Source organism: Embiotoca jacksoni, unplaced genomic scaffold, assembly GCF_022577435.1.
Source record: "Embiotoca jacksoni isolate LCO1_2020_lvr unplaced genomic scaffold, fEmbJac1.0.p SCAF_91, whole genome shotgun sequence".
In the NCBI taxonomy this organism is placed as follows: Eukaryota; Metazoa; Chordata; class Actinopteri; family Embiotocidae; genus Embiotoca; species Embiotoca jacksoni.
Genome location: NW_027185449.1, coordinates 130,946 through 149,221, shown reverse-complemented (window position 1 = coordinate 149,221; position 18,276 = coordinate 130,946). Strand labels below are relative to the sequence as shown.

At 51.1% G+C, this 18,276-nt stretch overlaps 2 protein-coding genes across 9 annotated transcripts in view; both read left to right on the top strand.

Moving 5' to 3' along the window:
• The window catches only part of LOC138193628 (IQ motif and SEC7 domain-containing protein 1-like), a 56,700-nt gene extending 41,152 nt beyond the window's left edge, over window positions 1-15,548 (top strand). For 5 of the 6 annotated variants that reach the window (XM_069141763.1, XM_069141762.1, XM_069141760.1 and 2 more), the window contains 16 exons: window positions 808-976; window positions 1,768-1,935; window positions 2,069-2,242; window positions 2,337-2,426; window positions 2,631-3,241; window positions 3,589-4,500; window positions 4,900-5,058; window positions 5,247-5,369; window positions 5,448-5,614; window positions 6,119-6,258; window positions 6,781-6,906; window positions 7,068-7,167; window positions 7,995-8,156; window positions 8,414-8,635; window positions 9,086-9,135; window positions 9,768-15,548. In XM_069141763.1, coding sequence (XP_068997864.1) covers window positions 808-976; window positions 1,768-1,935; window positions 2,069-2,242; window positions 2,337-2,426; window positions 2,631-3,241; window positions 3,589-4,500; window positions 4,900-5,058; window positions 5,247-5,369; window positions 5,448-5,614; window positions 6,119-6,258; window positions 6,781-6,906; window positions 7,068-7,167; window positions 7,995-8,156; window positions 8,414-8,635; window positions 9,086-9,135; window positions 9,768-10,958 — 4,564 coding nt within the window. In that variant the 3' untranslated portion in view covers window positions 10,959-15,548. The other variant, XM_069141764.1, reaches the window with a different exon arrangement.
• A 946-nt stretch (window positions 15,549-16,494) lies between these two features.
• Window positions 16,495-18,276, top strand: part of LOC138193630 (NACHT, LRR and PYD domains-containing protein 12-like) — a 54,884-nt gene continuing 53,102 nt past the window's right edge. For 2 of the 3 annotated variants that reach the window (XM_069141768.1, XM_069141767.1), the window contains exons 1-3: window positions 16,495-16,528; window positions 17,180-17,317; window positions 17,838-17,957. In XM_069141768.1, coding sequence (XP_068997869.1) covers window positions 17,199-17,317; window positions 17,838-17,957 — 239 coding nt within the window. In that variant the 5' untranslated portion in view covers window positions 16,495-16,528; window positions 17,180-17,198. Of the gene's footprint in view, window positions 16,529-16,840; window positions 17,318-17,837; window positions 17,958-18,276 lie in introns of those variants that run through there. The other variant, XM_069141769.1, reaches the window with a different exon arrangement.

Here is an 18,276-nt window from a genome sequence, read left to right as displayed (position 1 = left end):
GAAACCGCAGCAGGTCAGAAAAGACAAATGTCCTCTCTGTCCAGGTCTTAGTCCTCACAAACATAGCTGGACAGACACACACACACACACACACACACGCAGTCTCCCACACACACTTATACTGTGCCTCTCACAAACAACACACTGAACACACCCACACACACACTGCTGTTGGCCATGAGTCACGCTCATGTGACTGTGTGTGTGTGTGTGTGTGTGTGTGTGTGTGTGTGTGTGTGTGTGTGTGTGTGTGTGTGTTAGCTTGGCTGTGCCCACGTTAGCTTCTCTGCCAGCTTCCCCGGTGTCTTAGATGAACACTGAAGAGCCTCTTTGATGCTGAAACACACACACACACACACACACACACACACACACACACACACACACACACACAGCCGTTCCTCCTCGTGCAGCTGCTCCCTGATTGATCAGCTGATTGATCGTCTGTCAGTGTTTCTGTAGAACTCTGCTGGTTCCATCTGGTCCAGTTGGATCCAGTTTAATGTGGTTTAGACTAGTTTAGACTGGATTTGACTTGTTTGGAATAGTTTAGACTGGTTTATGTTTGGTCCGGTCTATGTTTGGTCCGGTTCAGACAGGTTTATGTTTGGTCCGGTTCAGACTGGTCTATGTTTGATCCAGTTCAGACTGGTTTATGTTTGGTCCAGTTCAGACTGGTTTATGTTTGGTCTCTCCCCCTCTCCTCCTCCCGCTTGTTTTTTTTGATTGACAGGAAGTACTTTGATCAGCTGATTGATAACCCCCCCCCATCCCCACCCTCTCTCTCTCTCTCTCTCTGTGTCGCAGTGTGGAGGGCGAGTCTCAGTGTCCGGAGGCGCTCACTTTTTCTGATTCGTCCTTCGGCCATCCACCTCCCTTCCATCGCTATAGCAACAGCCCCCTCCCCAGCCCCTGTGACCCGTACAGCTCAGCCTCCTACGGCGGGCCCCTGGGAGCCTCCCACACACACACTCAGGTACGTACACACCGACACTCACACAGCAACTCTGACAGGAAGTGTCCTCCTCATTGGCTGTTCTTCATCCAATCAGCTGATTTTCTGTAACTCCCTGCTGACGGGCCGACGGTACCGGCTGAGTGTGTGTTGAGTCCGTGAGACTGACCCACAGTGTTATAATTGTGCAAACCAGCTGGTACACCTGTAGCTTCTGTTCTATTCATCTTTATTTTGTTTTATTAAACTAAAAGTTTCTCGTCTTTATTCTCAGAAGTGACCAAGGAAGAGGGCATGCTGGGAAATGCTGACTACTTTGTCCAGTGATGTCACTTTCTGTCATTTGTGATAAAACAATCATATCGTCAAAGTGGTTCATTGATTATAAAATATGCAGGTTTGGAACATTTAAATAAAGACAAACATAAATAGACTCTACGGGTGGTGTGAAGGTTGTTTGTGTACCCAACACCAGGTGTTCATCTGAGGGACTCCACCAGGGGGCAGTGTGGGCACCAACAGTGTCCTTCATTAGTTATTATACTGTTACAATACTGACACACAACATACACAACATGCACAATATACACAATACAGACACAAAACAACAATATACACAATACAGACACCCAACATACACAATACACACAACATACACAATATGCACAATACTGACACACAACATAATAACATAATATGAGTTGTTATTGGCTAAATAAACACAAAAACATGATGACTGACTGCATGTCTTCCTCCTCCTCCTCCTCCTCCTCCCCCCTCCTGCTCCTCCCTCCTCCCTTCTCCTCCTCCAGGGCAGCTCTCCCATCTCTCCCACCAGCCCGGCGAGCCTTGCCTGGGCTCAGCGCAGCCGACACCAGCCGGCCAGCCTGGCGCTCCGCAAGCAGGAGGAGGAGGAGAGCAAACGCTGCAAGGCTCTCTCTGACAGCTATGAGCTCTCGACAGACCTCCAGGATAAGAAGGTACGATAGGCCCCGCCCCCAAAACATCACTGACAGCTCCTGTCTCAGACCACCAGAGCATGTTCTCAGACCTGCTGACATGCAGCAGTCAGAACTGTAACCGGAACCCCGGTACCGTCCTGTCTCCTGATAGGTGGAGATGCTGGAGAGGAAGTACGGGGGACAGTTCGTGTCCCGGCGGGCGGCGAGGACGATCCAGACGGCCTTCAGACAGTACCGCATGAACAAGAACTTCGAGAGGCTTCGCAGCTCGGCCTCAGAGAGCAGGATGACCCGACGCATCATCCTGTCCAACATGAGGATGCAGGTACACACACAGACACACAACATACACAGTATACACAATGTACACCATACAGACGCACACAGACACAAAGCTCCTCATCTTGTTCTGGTTGCAGTACTCGTTCGATGAGCGTCAGCCGCAGGGTCAAAGGTCAGCGGGTCAGCAGGGGTCAGAGGACACAGGAGACGACTTGTTCTCCAAACAGGTAAAACACCTTTCTCAGATTTCATTTACTGCCGTCGTGACAACAATAATAAGCTGGTGCCCCGGGTTTAAACAGGACCGGGTCTTTTCAGCACTCGGTTCTGTGTCCCGTGCTGGAGTGTCTTCAGGTCTCTGCTGGTGTCGTGTTTTCGGTGAAGACTTTCCAGACCAGACGACCTTTGACCTCTCCCGTTGTGCTCTGCAGGTCAAATCTCTGGCCGACTCCATGGACGACTCCCTCACCTGCCAGTCCGGCCGCGAAGACTCGCAGGAGGCGGGAGGAGACGGAGAGGAGGACGAGGAGGAGGAGGGAGACGAAGAGGAGGAGGAGGAGGAGGAGGAGGAGGAAGGAGAGGAGGACGAGGAAGAAGACGAGGAGGAGGACTACAGACGGTGTGCCTGGCGCAATACTAGCGCCTCCTCCCGACGCGCCGCGGGCCGGGCGGGAGGAGCAGGTGGGAGAGGAGGCGCCGCCATGCACGAGGACAGCACCACCACCTCCTTCAGCGACGTCACCCTCTACATGGACGACGGCTGCCTCCCCTCCTCACCCCTCTCCCGCCCCGCCTCCAGCTCGGACACAGAGTACTGGGGAGGAGGTGGAGGGAGCGCAGGGGGGAGGGAGGACAGCAGGGAGACGGAGGGAGGCAGCAACGCCAGCCGGAGGAGCAGCACCCCCTGCACCGAGTGTCGGGGGGAGTACAGGGGGAGGGCAGGAGGAGGAGCAGGAGGAGGAGGAGGAGGAGGGGGAGGAGGACACCTCCCCGTACTCACCATCGAACCGCCCAGCGACAGCTCGGTGGACATGAGCGACAGGTGAGCTCTGCACCTGCAAAACACACCTGTACACAGCTGGTCCTCCTCACAGCAGGGGGCGCTGCAGGAGGTTCCTCACGAGGGTGGTGAACACCTTGTGGTTCCTTAGTTAAATTAAACAGGAGGGTGGAGAACATTTGGTGGCTCCTTAGTTAAATTAAACAGGAGGGTGGAGAACATCTGGCAGTTCCTTAGTTAAATTAAACAGGAGGGTGGAGAACATCCGGTGGCTCCTTAGTTAAATTAAACAGGAGGGTGGAGAACATCCGGTGGTTCCTTAGTTAAATTAAACAGGAGGGTGGAGAACATCTGGTGGTTCCTTAGTAGAACATCTCTGTGTTCCTCAGGTCGGAGCGAGGCTCCATTGGACGTCTGGTGTACGAACAGGACGCATCAGGAGTGGAGCGAGGAGGAGGAGAGAGGGAGAGGAGGGGAGGAGGAGGGGAAGGTGAGAGTGGAGAGGATGAGCGAGAAGGAGAAGGAGGAGGAGGAGGAGGAAGCAGCGAAGCCGACTCCCCTCAGGGAACCATCAAACACAAACCAAACGGCCGCTCTGTTGCCATGGCGCAGGGACAGACTCGCAGCCCCGCCAACGTCCCGCTGCCGATGCCCTCGGCCCGGACCCTGCCCTCCCACCCCCTCCCCCACCCGCTCCAACACCCCCACTCTCACCCCCACCCCTCCCCCATCCCCCACCTTCCCACCATCCTGCATCACCACCCGCAGTACAACCAGCCGCACGTCATGCACATGCACCACGCACACGGCAGCAGCCCGTACATGCAGCACCCCTTCCCCCAGCACCAGTACCCCTTCCCGCACCCCCACCCCCACCTCCACCACCACCTGCCCCATTCTTACCCAGAACCCCCTTCCTCCCCGCTGCCCTCCCCCGTGCCGCCTCTGTCGCCCCTGCCGCCCCCCCTCACGCCCTCACCCCTGTCCTCCTCCTCGGTGCTCCAAAACATGGAGGTGCACCACCACCACCCGCACCTCCACCTCCACCACCACCTGCTCTGCTCCGACGGGGACAACGAGAGCGTCAACTCCACCACCACCAACTCCAACGACGACACCACGGTCAACAACTGCAGCTCGGGCTCCTCGTCGCGCGACAGCCTGCGGGAGCCAATCGGAGGAGCCGCGCTGGGGAAGCAGACCTATCAGAGGGAGAGCCGCCACAGCTGGGACTCGCCCGCCTTCAACAATGACGTGGTGCAGCGACGGCAGTACCGCATCGGACTCAACCTGTTCAACAAGTGAGCCCACCTGACAGCATCACACCTGACATCATCACAGCTGACATCACACCTGACATCATCATACCTGACCCCGCATCACACCTGACATCATCACACCTGACATCATACCTGACCGCATCACACCTGACATCACACGTGACATCACACCTGACATCATCACACCTGACATCATCACACCTGACATCATCACACCTGACCGCATCACACCTGACATCATCACACCTGACATCACACCTGACATCACCACACCTGACCGCATCACACCTGACATCATCACACCTGACATCACACCTGACATCACCACACCTGACCGCATCACACCTGACATCATCACACCTGACATCATCACACCTGACATCATCACACACTGATCTCAGCGTGTCTATGTGGTCACAGGAAGCCTGAGAAGGGGATCCAGTACCTGATCGAGAGGAGCTTCGTGTCCGACACACCTGTCGGCGTCGCCCGCTTCATCCTGGAGAGGAAGGGTCTCAGCAGGCAGATGATCGGAGAGTTCCTGGGCAGCCGGCAGCAGTTCAACAAGGACGTCCTGGAGTGAGTACACACAGCAGAGCAGGGCATGATGGGAGAGGAGGAGGAGGAGGAGGAAGAAGTGAATCACTGTGATTATTGATCACTGTGATTATTGATTATTGATCACTGTGTGTAACAAGAAGAGAGGATGTTCTGTAGGATTTGGTCCAACTGGTGAAGTGTCCTAACAAATGTCGACCGTGTTGCAGCTGTGTTCTGGATGAGATGGACTTCTCGGGGATGGATCTGGACGACGCTCTGAGGAAGTTCCAGGCTCAGATTAAAGTTCAGGGTGAAGCTCAGCGGGTGGAGCGGCTGGTGGAGGCCTTCAGGTATCAAAGAGCTGCAGGTTTGGCCACAGTGCGGGGTTTGGCAAGTTTCCTTCACTTCCTGTCTCTCTCTCTCTGCAGTCAGCGGTACTGTGTTTGTAACCCGGTGCTGATCCGGCAGTTCCAGAACCCGGACACCATCTTCATCCTGGCCTTCGCCATCATCCTCCTCAACACGGACATGTACAGCCCCAACGTGAAGCCAGAGAGGAAGATGAAGCTGGAGGACTTCATCAAGAACCTGCGGGGTAAGTGATGTCACCAGTGTGTATGTGATGTCATCAGTGTTTATGTGAAGTCCAACCTTCATCTCATCACGTTCGTGTTTCTGCAACCAGGAGCCGGGTCAGACCGGTTCCCTGCTGGTTCTGGACCAGCAGACTGAACGGGACGTGTCATTACATGATTAAGTTTTTAGAGGTCAAAGGTCACTGTGACCTCACCATAAATCCAGGAAACTTCAAACAGGATGAAATGATGAAGTGATGACATGTTATATTGGAAAGGTCAAAGGTCACCTTCACGGGAACATCATCATGTTTCCGTCCATCACTGAGGACAGAAAGACAGACGGGGACCAGATTCCACATGTGGACACGTCCTGAATGTGTGACTCTGATCGGCTGTGTGTCGGGTTCAACGTGTGTGTGAGACGCATCGTCTGTTGTCATGGCAACAGCTGCATGTTCTCTCTTCACTACATGTGTGACACGAGACAGATGTGGTTTCACGGTTCTTACCTGTGTCTGCAGGTGTGGACAACGGACAGGACATCCCCCGGGACCTGCTGGTGTCCATCTACGGACGGATCCAGAAGTGGGAGCTGAGGACCAACGACGACCACGTGTCTCAGGTCCAGGCGGTGGAGCGGATGGTGGTCGGCAAGAAGCCGGTAAGAACTCCCAGATTCTGAACACGCATGTTGAAGGGTGTCGTTCCTGCAGGAAGACAGAACCACAGAATGTAGAGAGGAGGAGGGTTCTCAGAACTACACAGAACCGCTCCAGCTTCATGTGCTCCTCCTGAGAACCTCCTCAGAACCTCATGAGAACCTCCTCAGAATCTGAGAAGTCCCTGAGAACCTCATCAGAACCTCATCAGAACCTCCTCAAAATCTCCTCAGAACCTGAGAACCTCAGAAATTCCTCAGAAACTCCTGAGAACCTCAGAACCTCCTCAGAAACTCCTGAGATCCTCAGAACCTCCTGGTCTTGCCGGGATCCTCTCGTGACCTGAACATGTAGCAGTAAATATTTTGACTCAAGTTTATTTACATCAGGAACATGAATAACAGAATAAATTGAGCTCCACTTTTATCTTCCATTATCTGAGAGGAAACGAAAACAATCATGTACAGAAACCTGCTGCTGTGTAAACAGGAAGTGTGTTTGTAAACAGGAAGTGTGTGTTCCAGGTTCTGTCTCTGCCTCACCGCCGGCTCGTCTGCTGCTGTCAGCTGTTCGAGGTTCCTGATCCGAACCGAGCGCAGAGGAGCGGAGTCCACCAGAGGGAGGTGTTCCTGTTCAACGACCTGCTGATGGTGAGCATCTTCATAATTATTGTCGTCTTCATCATCATCATCATCATCATTATTGTTATTCAGGTTTCATGTTTGATGTCAACATTTTTTTATTTATTTAAAAGTTATCCTCCTTTCTCCTCCTCTGTCCTCTATCCATTACATCTTCTCCTCTTCCTCAGGTGACCAAGATCTTCCAAAAGAAGAAGACTTCGGTGACGTACAGTTTCAGACAGTCGTTTCCTCTGGTGGACATGCAGGTCCACACCTTCCAGAACAACTGTAAGTTCTGCCTTCTCATCCTCACTCTTCCTCGACCATCTCAGACTGTATATAAAAGTGTTCATGGCTTCCAGGTCTGAAAAATGAGGTGTCTTAAGTGTCTTAAGCTGCAGTACCACCAAGTGCCACTAGAGGTCAGCTACAAAAAGCCTCCAGCCCCATAGACTCCTATTCAACTTCTCTCATCAAATACAAAGTCAATAAAATGTCATAAGATTCAAAAAGACCTGTTTTTGGGGGTGTTCCTATCCTCGGACAAAATCTGAACTGGAGGCTTCCTAAAATTCACAAACCAGCAGGTGACGTCACTGCTGGTGCTGCTCGGCTTACCTCAGAGTCCACAGCGTCATCCAGTCACATGACACCTGCTCAGACGGGTGTGGATCACACACTCTGCCTTCAGCCCCACCCCCACAGGTTAACAGGCTGTGCGAGATTCATGTCTGGTTCCTGGAGACCGTGTGGGTGCTCATGTTCTGCTGCAGGATGTTCTACTGCTGCAGGATGTTCTACTGCTGCAGGATGTTCTGCTGCTGCAGGATGTTCTACTGCTGCAGGATGTTCTACTGCTGCAGGATGTTCTGCTGCAGGATGTTCTACTGCTGCAGGATGTTCTACTACTGCAGGATGTTCTGCAGGTGCAGGATGTTCTGCAGCAGGATGTTCTACTGCTGCAGGATGTTCTGCAGGTGCAGGATGTTCTGCAGCTGGTGCTGTGATCTGAAAGAAGAACATGAATCTGCATATGCACGTTGTTGTTTACTGCAGCTGACATGCAGCGCTGCAACACAGGAAGTCCCACAGGTGACGTGTGTTTTGTCTCCCAGACTACCCTCACGGCATCAGGCTGACGTCGGCGAACCCCGGAGGAGAGAGGAAGGTTCTGATCGTGTTCACGGCTCCGAGCCAGCAGGACCGGGCCCGCTTCACATCCGACCTCCGAGAGAGCATCGCAGAGGTGCAGGACATGGAGAAGTACCGGGTGGAGTGTAAGTGGTCCGTCAGGTGGTAGGGGTTGGTTGCCCTCCGGTAGCCCTTTGGTAGCCCTCTGCTAGCCTCCTGGTAGCCCTCGGTAGCCCACTGGTAGCTCCCTGATAGCTCCCTGGTAGCCCACTGGTAGCCCACCACAGCAGCAGTAGTTCAGCAGGTGTCTGATGGTCTTCTCCTCGGTGTGTTTGTCTTCGTTCTGTTTGTCATTGCTTTTCACTCACGTTCCCGTCCTTTGCTCCGCCTTCTTTCCCTCCAGCGGAGCTCGAGAAGCAGAAAGGTGTGATGCGTCCTGGTGTGCTGACAGGGGGAGGACCAGGAAGCACGCCAGGGGGCGGGACCAGCACCGGCGGAGGGACCATAAAGAGCGAGGTGATGAACGGTACTCTGGGAAGGCCGAGCTTGGACGACACGTACGCCTCGGTGGACGGGCTGAAGCGCACGGCGCTCAGCTCGTCACTCAGAGACCTCTCGGACACAGGTGAGGGGGCGGAGTCACGTTGTGCGTACACGTGAGCTGCAAAATAACGCTGCGTATGTTTCCGACAGAAACTCAACAAACGGTATCTTTTGAAGGTTTTCCTTCTGACTCAGAAACTGCTTCTGTGCTCTTATGTAACTGATGAAACAGATACAGCAGATTTGATGCTCTGTCTCCACCTGCTGGATAGCTGCAGCAACTACAACCCAACATGGAAACATCACTGTGGAGCTTGCAGTTACAGGACCAGTGATGGAATCAGTCTGGATTATTTAATATTAAATAATATTAGTGTCTTTAAAACACTTTTAAAAGTTGCAGTTAAAACATATAAATATTTACTCTTTTTGTGTATTCCTTCAGTCAGTCGTGTTGATTATTATCAGCTGTGCCGTCGCGTCACATGAAGGAGGCGTGTGTTTAACGTGCCTCCTTCTGATTGGCTGACAGGAAAGCGAGGTCGTAGGAACAGTGTGGGATCATTGGACAGTACCATTGAAGTAAGTTGGTCTCGCCTCCTGTCCGGTGCATGTTTGTCCCCACGCGTCTTTGTCTCAGTGTTCTGAAACACGCCTGCATGGTTCCTTTATTACAACCCGATCACAGTCAACATTTCTCTGACGACACCGGAGTCTTCCTCGCTGAGGAAGAGGAAATACAGTCTGTGACTCGTTCATCACATCAGAACTTCCTGTTTGGCACAGATGAGGTTCTGGAGGCTCAGAGGCTGTCCTCCGAGTAGACCGACGTCTTCACACGGTCTCTCTGAGGGACGTCAGGAGGACAAACTGTCTCAGACTGAGATGCTCAGCTCCACTGAGTTTTGACCTTCAGACGACCCTGAACGTTCCTCTAACCTGCAGTAGCTCCGCCTCCTGCATGTCGGTCCTGAGACCTGCATGTTTCCTCTCTAACTGCTGCATGTTTCCTCTCTAACTGCTGCATGTTTCCTCTCTAACTGCTGCATGTTTTGCATCATCACTGATGAACAGTTTCAGGGTCTTAAACATGTCACAAGATGACAACGAAGAAAACGTCTCTGTGGGTGGAAACTGAAATCAAGTGGAACCGGTGGTCCAAACATCCGTCGTCTGATTCTTGATCTCATTCTCTTTCTCTCTCCTCCTCTCAGGGTTCCATCATTAGCAGTCCTCGTGCCCACCAGCAGCGCCCCCTGCAGGTCGGAGGTCTGTCCTACAGCCCCATGATGGTTCCTTCGTCTCCAGCAGCTTACCGGCCGCACCGCCCTACTCAGAGCCCCGGTACGGGGGTGGGGGGTGGGCCGGGGCTCTGTCACAACCAGGGGGGGGTCACTTCCTCCCCGCTCGGGAGCGGGGCCGGGGCTGGGACCGGAGGAGGGATGGCGGGGGGCGGCGGCCTGCTGGGGAACTTCTTCGGCAGCCGCAGAGGGAAGGTTCCTGGTCCCCTGATGATGACATCACCCAGTCCACAGGGTCCCCCGAGTCCCCTGATGATATCATCACCCCCCCACTACCCCGCCCCCGCGCCGCCCATCCCCCACCCATCCTCCCCTTCCCCATGCCCCTCCCCATCGGCCCACCTCGGGCAGGTGGACTCGGGAGGGGGCGGAGGTGGGGGAGGGGGGCCGTCCAAGCTCCAGGCTTTACACGCCCAGTATTGCCACGGCAACAGTGGAGGAGGCGGAGTCAATGTTACTGGGCACCAGCAGCAGCAGACCCCACCCCCCCCTTACCACCACCACCACCGCTATCACGTGCAGCACCACGCCCTCTCGCACCGTTTCTCCGCCCCCCGCCGGCCCGCCGCGCCCTGTCACACACCCCACCAGAGGGGGCCGCATGGCCCCGCCCACCACCCGCGCTACAACATGGGGCCTGGCTTCACCACGCCCCCCCCGCTGTCCCCCCACTCTCCCGTCACCCCAACGACCCCCCACGGACTCTACCACTCGCATCCCGTGGGGCGGCCGGGGGGCGGAGCCAAGCTGCCGCTGACCATCTCGCACTCGCAGCCCCACCCGCACGCTCATACTCACGCTCACAACCACGCCGTGCACACACACTCCCCCCTCAGCCCTTCCCCCTCCGCCTCTCCCTCCACCCACTTCATCTTCTCTCCCCCCCCGCCCCAGACTCCATCGGCCCGCCTCCTCACCCAGACTCCTCCCCAGCCCTATACGGCCCAGTACCCCCCGCTCTCCTCCATCCCTCCTCCCCCTCCGCACTCCCCCCTCCCTCCCCCGTCGACCGCCCCGCTCTCCCCGCACCCACCAGGGGCGGGAGGGGGACAAGGGGGCGGGCCCAAATCCAAACCCGTCAGCCGGATCAGCACCGTCGTGTGAGAAGGCGGAAGGCTCGGACAGCGCCGCGCCACCCCGCTGCCACCCACCGGGGGGCGGGGCTGAGAGGGAGCCGGAGAGGGGGAGGGGGAGAGCAAGTGCAGGTGTGTCAAAATGGCCGCCTGGTGAGGAGGAGAGCGCTGAGGGCGGGAAAGAGGAAGTTACTCAGCCTATGTTACTTTCACATCCACTTCCCTCGACGCTAGAAAGACTCTGACTGACAGAGAGGGACAATTACAGCTCGACACCTGCAGGGGACACAGTCCAACACCTGATCCAACACCTGATCCAACACCTGGTCCAACACCTGGCCCAACACATGGCCCTGGGGACACACCTGAACACCTGGCCCCAGGGGACACACCTCCAACACCTGGTCCAACACCTGGTCCAACATCTGGTCCAACACCTAGTCCAATATGTGGTCCAATACGTGGTCCAATACGTGGTCCAACACCTGGCCCAACATCTGGTCTAACACCTGGCCCAACACCTGGTCCAACACCTGGCCCTGGGGACACACCTGAACACCTGGCTCCAGGGCGACAAGCACCAAGAACATGCCTCCTGCTGTTCAGTCACATGAACAACTCCTCCCACACAGCCCTGCTGTCTTGGTTAAAGAATGTCCTCATCATCCCTTCGTTGTACCTTCAGAGAGCTGAGACTCCGGGGGACATGTTTATAGTTCTTCAGAAGATGGTTCAGAGACATGAGGGGAACAGTGCCTGAGAACAGGGTTAGCGCTCAGTGCTAACCGTGTTGATTGGGGTTAGCATTAGCCTGGTGTAGTGTGTGTGTGTGTGTGTGTGTGTGTGTGTGTGTGTGTGTGTGCGCACGGGCAGGGAGGGGAGTTGTGATTTAAAGCCCCGCCCCTAAAGGACGTGACTTCCCGCTCAGACTAACTCTGCAAACCTTTAAAAGCCATGATAAATCCTCCAGGTGTGACTGATTCTGAAGTGAAGTGAGTGTTGCTGGATCACAGGCTGTCAGCAGGGGGCGCTGTAGTTACTCTCTTTACTCTTGTATTAAACCAGTCAACGTGCCCCGCAGTATAAATATGTATGAAGTGATAATATGTGTTTCATCCTGCTCACTGAGACGGTCATCATGAACCGGACCATCCGACAGAATCTTTCAGAACATGTTCTCAGCACCGGGCGCGACGTTAATTCACAAGGTTTAGTTTAGGCAATGTTTCTTCCACAACAATAATTATTTATTGATTTTAAAAAAAGAAGCTCCATTTATGGTTATTATTTTTGTTGTTATTATTATTAATATTATTATTTAAAGTTTTTTTTTTTATCTCGGGTCTTCCCTCTAGGTTGGTTCTGTTCTTAACCATGAAACAATGACACAGAACATTTAAGTACTAAAAGCCCAAACCAGATGGAATGTGTTCAGATGAAGCTCCTCTTCATCATCATCACTATATTCACTATCATCATCACCATCATCATCACCATCCTCATCATCACCATCATCATCAGAACATAAATCATCTTAAGATGAAAACATGAAAGTTCATAAATGATCCACAGACACGAACAGATCCCAGATGATGAAGAGGACTCGTCCTTCATCATGGTGATAAAGAGGACTCCAATTTACAGACTGATCGGGTCACAGATGAAGATATGAAGCCATTCACTGCATTTTAAATGATGAGGTCTTCATCATCCTCATCCTCTAGCAGACTGATGGACCCGGTTCTCCTGGACCGACTCGGTACCATCCCTCCCGGACTGAACTTCCTCTACAGACTCATTCTTGCACCTAATTTTACAGGTTGACTTTAAACGCACCACGCCAGGTCACAGTGTACTTCCTGTTTTACTCCACTCATGGAGATGATTGGCTGTCAGGCAGGAAGAAGCCCACCACGGCTGGTAGAACGTTTTTTCAGTCGGCCTCACATGAATATTAACCAGCATTGACCTGGTGGATGATGGGAAATCCCTCCCACGCTCTGATGTCGGTTTCCCTGTGATCACCTGAATGCACCGTCTGTAGATATGAACTGTACAGCGTGTTCTGTTTTCAGAGGTCAATGAACCACCGTATGCTCTAAAATCCAAACGTTCCTCCGGTTCTTCAGGCTGTTCTGAGGTTCCTCTGGTTCTTCAAGCTGTTTGAGGGTTCTTGTGGGTTCTTCAGGCTTTTTGAAGGTTTCTGTGGGTTCTTCAGGCTGTTTGAGGGTTTCTGTGGGTTCTCCAGGCTGTTTGAGGCTTCCCCTGTGTTCTTCAGGCTGTTTGAGGGTTCCTGAGGGTTCCCCAGGCTGTTTAAGGGTTCTCCCAGTTTCTCCAGGCTGTTCAAAGGTTCCTGAGGGTTCTTCAGGCTGTTCTAAGGTTCCTCTGGTTCTTCAAGCTGTTTGAGGGTTCTTGTGGGTTCTTCAGGCTGTTTGAGGGTTTCTGTGGGTTCTCTAGGCTGTTTGAGGCTTCCTCTGTGTTCTTCAGGCTGTTTGAGGGTTCCCCAGGCTGTTTGAGGGTTCTCCCAGTTTTTCCAGGCTGTTCAAAGGTTCCTGAGGGTTCTTCAGGCTGTTTAAGGGTTCCTCGAGGTTCCCCAGGGGGTTGAGGGTTCTTGAGGGTTCTCCAGGCTGTTTAAGGATTCCTCTGTGTTCTTCAGGCTGTTTGAGGCTTCCTCCAGGTTCGTCAAGCTGTTTGAAGGTTCCCTCAGGTTCTACAGGCTGTTCAAAAGTTCCTGAGGGTTCTCCAAGCTGTTTGAAGGTTCCTGAGGGTTCTCCAGGCTTATAAGCGTTCCTCTCGGTTATTCAGGCTGTTTGACTGTTGCTGAGGGTTCTCCAGGCTGTTTGAAGGTTCCTGAGGGTTCTCTAGATTGTTTAAGGGTTCCTCTGGGTTCTTCAGGTTGTTCTAAGGTTCCTCGAGGTTGTTTGGGCTGCTTAAGGGTTCCTCTGGGTTCTCCAGGCTGTTAAAGGGTTCATCTGGGTTCCTCAGGCTGTTTGAGCTTTGGGAAACACTGTCACGGTGATAATCGTGTACCTCGGAGAACCCTCGTGGGTTCCTCGGAGAACCCTCGTGGGTTCCCTGTTGTTTTAGGTCTGAAGAACCCTTTACTTTCAGAGTGTTCTGCTGATATTATGATCAATATTGTTGTGATGAGCTTCTACTAACATAACGTATCCTCGGGCTGTTCGGTATTTTTAGCATCTTTAATTTTGTTGTGCAGCGATGTGACTTTTCTTTTCTTCTGATTGGAACATTTTATTGAAGAGTTTTAATTTTTAATTTGTTTACAACAGAACCAATACGTTCCTGTGACTAACATACAACTTGTTCTAACTCAGACTGATGGTTCCTTTCACTCCGCCCACGGCATGCCCAGCTAACACACGCCTGCACATGTGACTCATCACGCAGCCTGTCAGCCACGTCTCCATGGAAACGAGCAACACGTCCGCGAGCAGATCAACACGGCATGTTGATCTGCTCGGGTTCTGGACTGTGGGTCCTCCATGTCTCTGCTGTCCCTGCAGGAACATGGTTCCTCACAGGAACCACGTCCAGACAAACAAACAGGAAAGTTCTCGAGGAGCACCGGATCACAGCTACCTCGTAAACATGTTCCGTGTTCCACAGCATGTTCCCAGTTTAAAGGTCCGTACGCTGCTGCTGCATGTTCTAGTCTGTGTGACTCCACATCCACCAGAAGAGAACCGTTCTCCAGACTTAAGGTTCCACCTGCACAGAACGTGGTTCCTGCTGCAGACAGATCATCTGTCAGCATTTATTAAGGTTCCACACAACAGCAGCTTTGGAACTGGAGAACATGCAAGTTTAGAACATGCACGCTTATAACATGTGGAGAACATGCATGTTTAGAACATGTGGCGAACATGCAGGTCTAGAACACAAGGGGAACATGCATGTTTAGAACATGTGGAGAACATGCAGGTTTAGAACATGTGGAGATCATGCAGGTTAAGAACATAAGAGAACATGCAGGTTTAGAACATAAGGAGAACATGCATTTTTAGAACATGTAGGAGCAGGTGTGGTTCTTTAGACGTTCCCTTCCTTTTCGCTGCCCGGTCTCTCCATCATCAGTTTGCATGAGTATTTATTAATCTGCACTGAATGAAACTGTATTATAAACATGAATGTACAGAACAGTCTTAAATGAAGCATAATAGTGGGCGGAGCCCCTTTGCGCACCCTCTGTCTGTGGGCGGAGTCTCTTTGCCCGCCGTCTGTCTGTGGTCAGTCGCCATTAGGAACAGAGGCTCAGACTTTCTAACAGAAACAGATGTGATGGGAACATTTTTAAGACATCAGATCTGGTTCAGAGGTCAGGAGGTCAGAGGGTCAGGAGGTCAGGGGGTCAAGAGGTCGGGCGGTCGGACAGGAAATGTGTGTGGTGTGCGTGGACGGACCGCCTCCCTCCTGTGTAGATCGTCAGACAGACGTGTGGTTGTGTAAAACAGTAAAGTGTGAAATACGTGTGAACAGAGATGTTATTTTAAAACTTCAGCTGTACATAAATATATTATTATTATCAATGTTTCTTTGTTTCTGAACTACAGACATGAAATATTTATTGTTCTGAAGATAAAAGTGTTCATGTGGATGGAAATGTGTGTCCTGTTGTCTTTCAAAACACACACACACACACACACACACACACACAGACACACACACACACACACACACACACACACACACACGTTGGATGGCGGACTGAGCGGACGCGTTCCTCGGAGATCTGCACCAACTCCCGATTTTAGAGTTATTAAAAGGAAGAACTCCACTTCTACGGTTTTAATCAGAACTCAGCCGAAGACATGATAAAAAAAAATAAAGAACAAGAAACCTTCAACATCTAAAGGCCTCCGGTTCAAACACAATTCTTTAAGGAGGGATTGGAAATTTGAGAAAATTTGTTCTCATAGCTTGTACTTTGGATTCCCCATAGTTTTTGAAGTTAAGTGAGCTCATTAAACTAGGGGACATTGTTTTTACTAAATATTGCCTTAGAAATGCATTATTAAATTTTCTGTTGTTGTTCCTGCCGGTTTCTCTACATATTCTAAGATAAATGAGAATTTAATTCTTCCCTGGACAGTAAAATCTTTTTAATCGAGAGGAAACTGGAGATAATTTGATGGCATTCAAAAAATACATTTCCCATGAGGCCTTGCGACAAGATGTTGCGGCTCACACTCATAGGAAATCACGTGTGACTTGACGTCACTGTGGAGCCACAGTGTGAGCAGCTGGTGATGATGATGATGATGATGATGATGATGATGAACACAAAGATGAACTAAAACTCTTTCTAATCATCCTGTTCAAGCTACGAGAGAAACTCATAAACACATCATTTTAAAAAGCTCAATGTTGAGCAACACACACACACACACACACACACACACACTCACACACACACACACACACACACACACGCACACGCACACACGCAGTACAGGTGTTCCTGTTAACAGAGAGGGGAGGAGCAACACTTTATCAGCTGATCTTACCTGACAACAGGTAGAGACAACTCAAAATTCCAAGGAGTTCAGACTCCATTTTGAGACAAACTGACTGCCGAGGCAGGTGAGTGTTAACAACATTATTATTATTCTACTGTCAGTCTGAAAGCCACTTTTCTCCCTGTGGACTGTGGAGGGAAGAAGAGTCTGAATGAGCTCATCAGTTTGATCCATCTGTGGTTACAAAGACTTCAGCTGATCCAGCTGCTCTGAAACTGCGTCACACCGTTTGGACAGGAAACACATGCAGCTGGTAGAAAATAACACATTTACTGTTTACACCTGAAACTGTTGGATATGTGGCAGCTGTAGGTCTGATTGATGAAGGAAGAAACAACTTTAATCATGGTCAAGATTTTTCATTTCCAGGTGTCATGGATCATATTACAGTCAGGGAGAGGAGGAGTCTGCTGTCTTTCAGCTGGAAAATCCTTTAAATTCAGTATCTGTTTCTATAAAACTCATAATCCCTGAGTACCAGGTAGAAAGACACGTGACACATATTTATATCATCTCCAAGGAAAAGACACATGGGAGGGAAACATGGAGAAAATAAAGGGAAGTGAGATAATGTACCAACTAGACTGGAAGAAAAGGAGTAAAAACTAGTGTGTGGTACTTCCTCCTGTTTGTGTTTGGGTGAGACTCTTGAACAACCTGTTTGTCCTGATTCCTGTTCTGAGCTCTCAGTCAGTGTTCCTGGTTTTCCTCTCAGAAGGACTGAAGTCCAGAAGATGAGTGTTTGTGTGGAGGAAGATGAGGACCGAGACGAGTCTCCAGGATCCATCTGTCTGTCTCTGAAGAGTGTACGTCCTACAGATTTCAGTACAGAACCAGAACCTTCAGACTCAAAGTAAGACAACTGATACAAACCTTTGAACCTCCAAACTGTCGGTTATAACAGAACTTAGTGTGTTGAGGTTCTGCAGCTGACGTTTTGCACCTGCTCAGCTGGCGTCCTCTGAATAATCAATAGAAATGATCTCCAAGAGAGAAGCTGTCCTGTGTGGTTGTGTCGAGCAGCTGAACTGAAAAGTTCTAATAACAGTCTCGAGACAATCTTAAAAACAATCCTAAATCAGTGTTGGAGTTACTTCTTTTTTTTTAACAAAAACTGGGAAACAAACAACAACAACAACAACCATACAACCACAACAAAGTGAAACCCTGCACAGTAATGAAGAAACAGACGGGCCTCCATGTGTGAAATCAAGCTGAACTGAAGGGAAAGAATCAAGAAGACAAGAAGTGCAGACACATCAGCAGCATTTGTTTCAATCAGGACTTTGTTTTGTTTTTTATTCATTTTTCATTGATGTTCATTCATTTCACAGGTCAGAATAAAACAGATAAAAACATGTTTGTGTTTGCAGAGATCAGTTCTACAGCCAGAGAGCCGAGTCTCCAGGATCCATCTGTCTGTCTCTGAAGAGTGATCGGTCCAAAGGAAATCCTCTATACTTCAGTACTGAACCAGAACCTTCAGACTCAAAGTAAGAGAACTGATACAAACCTTTGAACCTCCAAACTGTCGGTTATAACAGAACTTAGTGTGTTGAGGTTCTGCAGCTGACGTCACTTCCTGGAACAGCTGCTGTCGTGTCACAGATCCTGTTCACACCTGCAGGGTTCAACGTAACATTTTTTCTCCACTGGTCTGTAGGTCAGAGTTTTTACTGGCCCCTTGGAGCGACCGGTCACACAGGGACTCATGCAGTTTAGAGGGGCAGAGTGGAACCAGGTTATTTCCTGTAGCGAATTCAAGGAAACTGCAATATTTGGGGGATCTTGTCATTTTTTAAAATTCCTGAG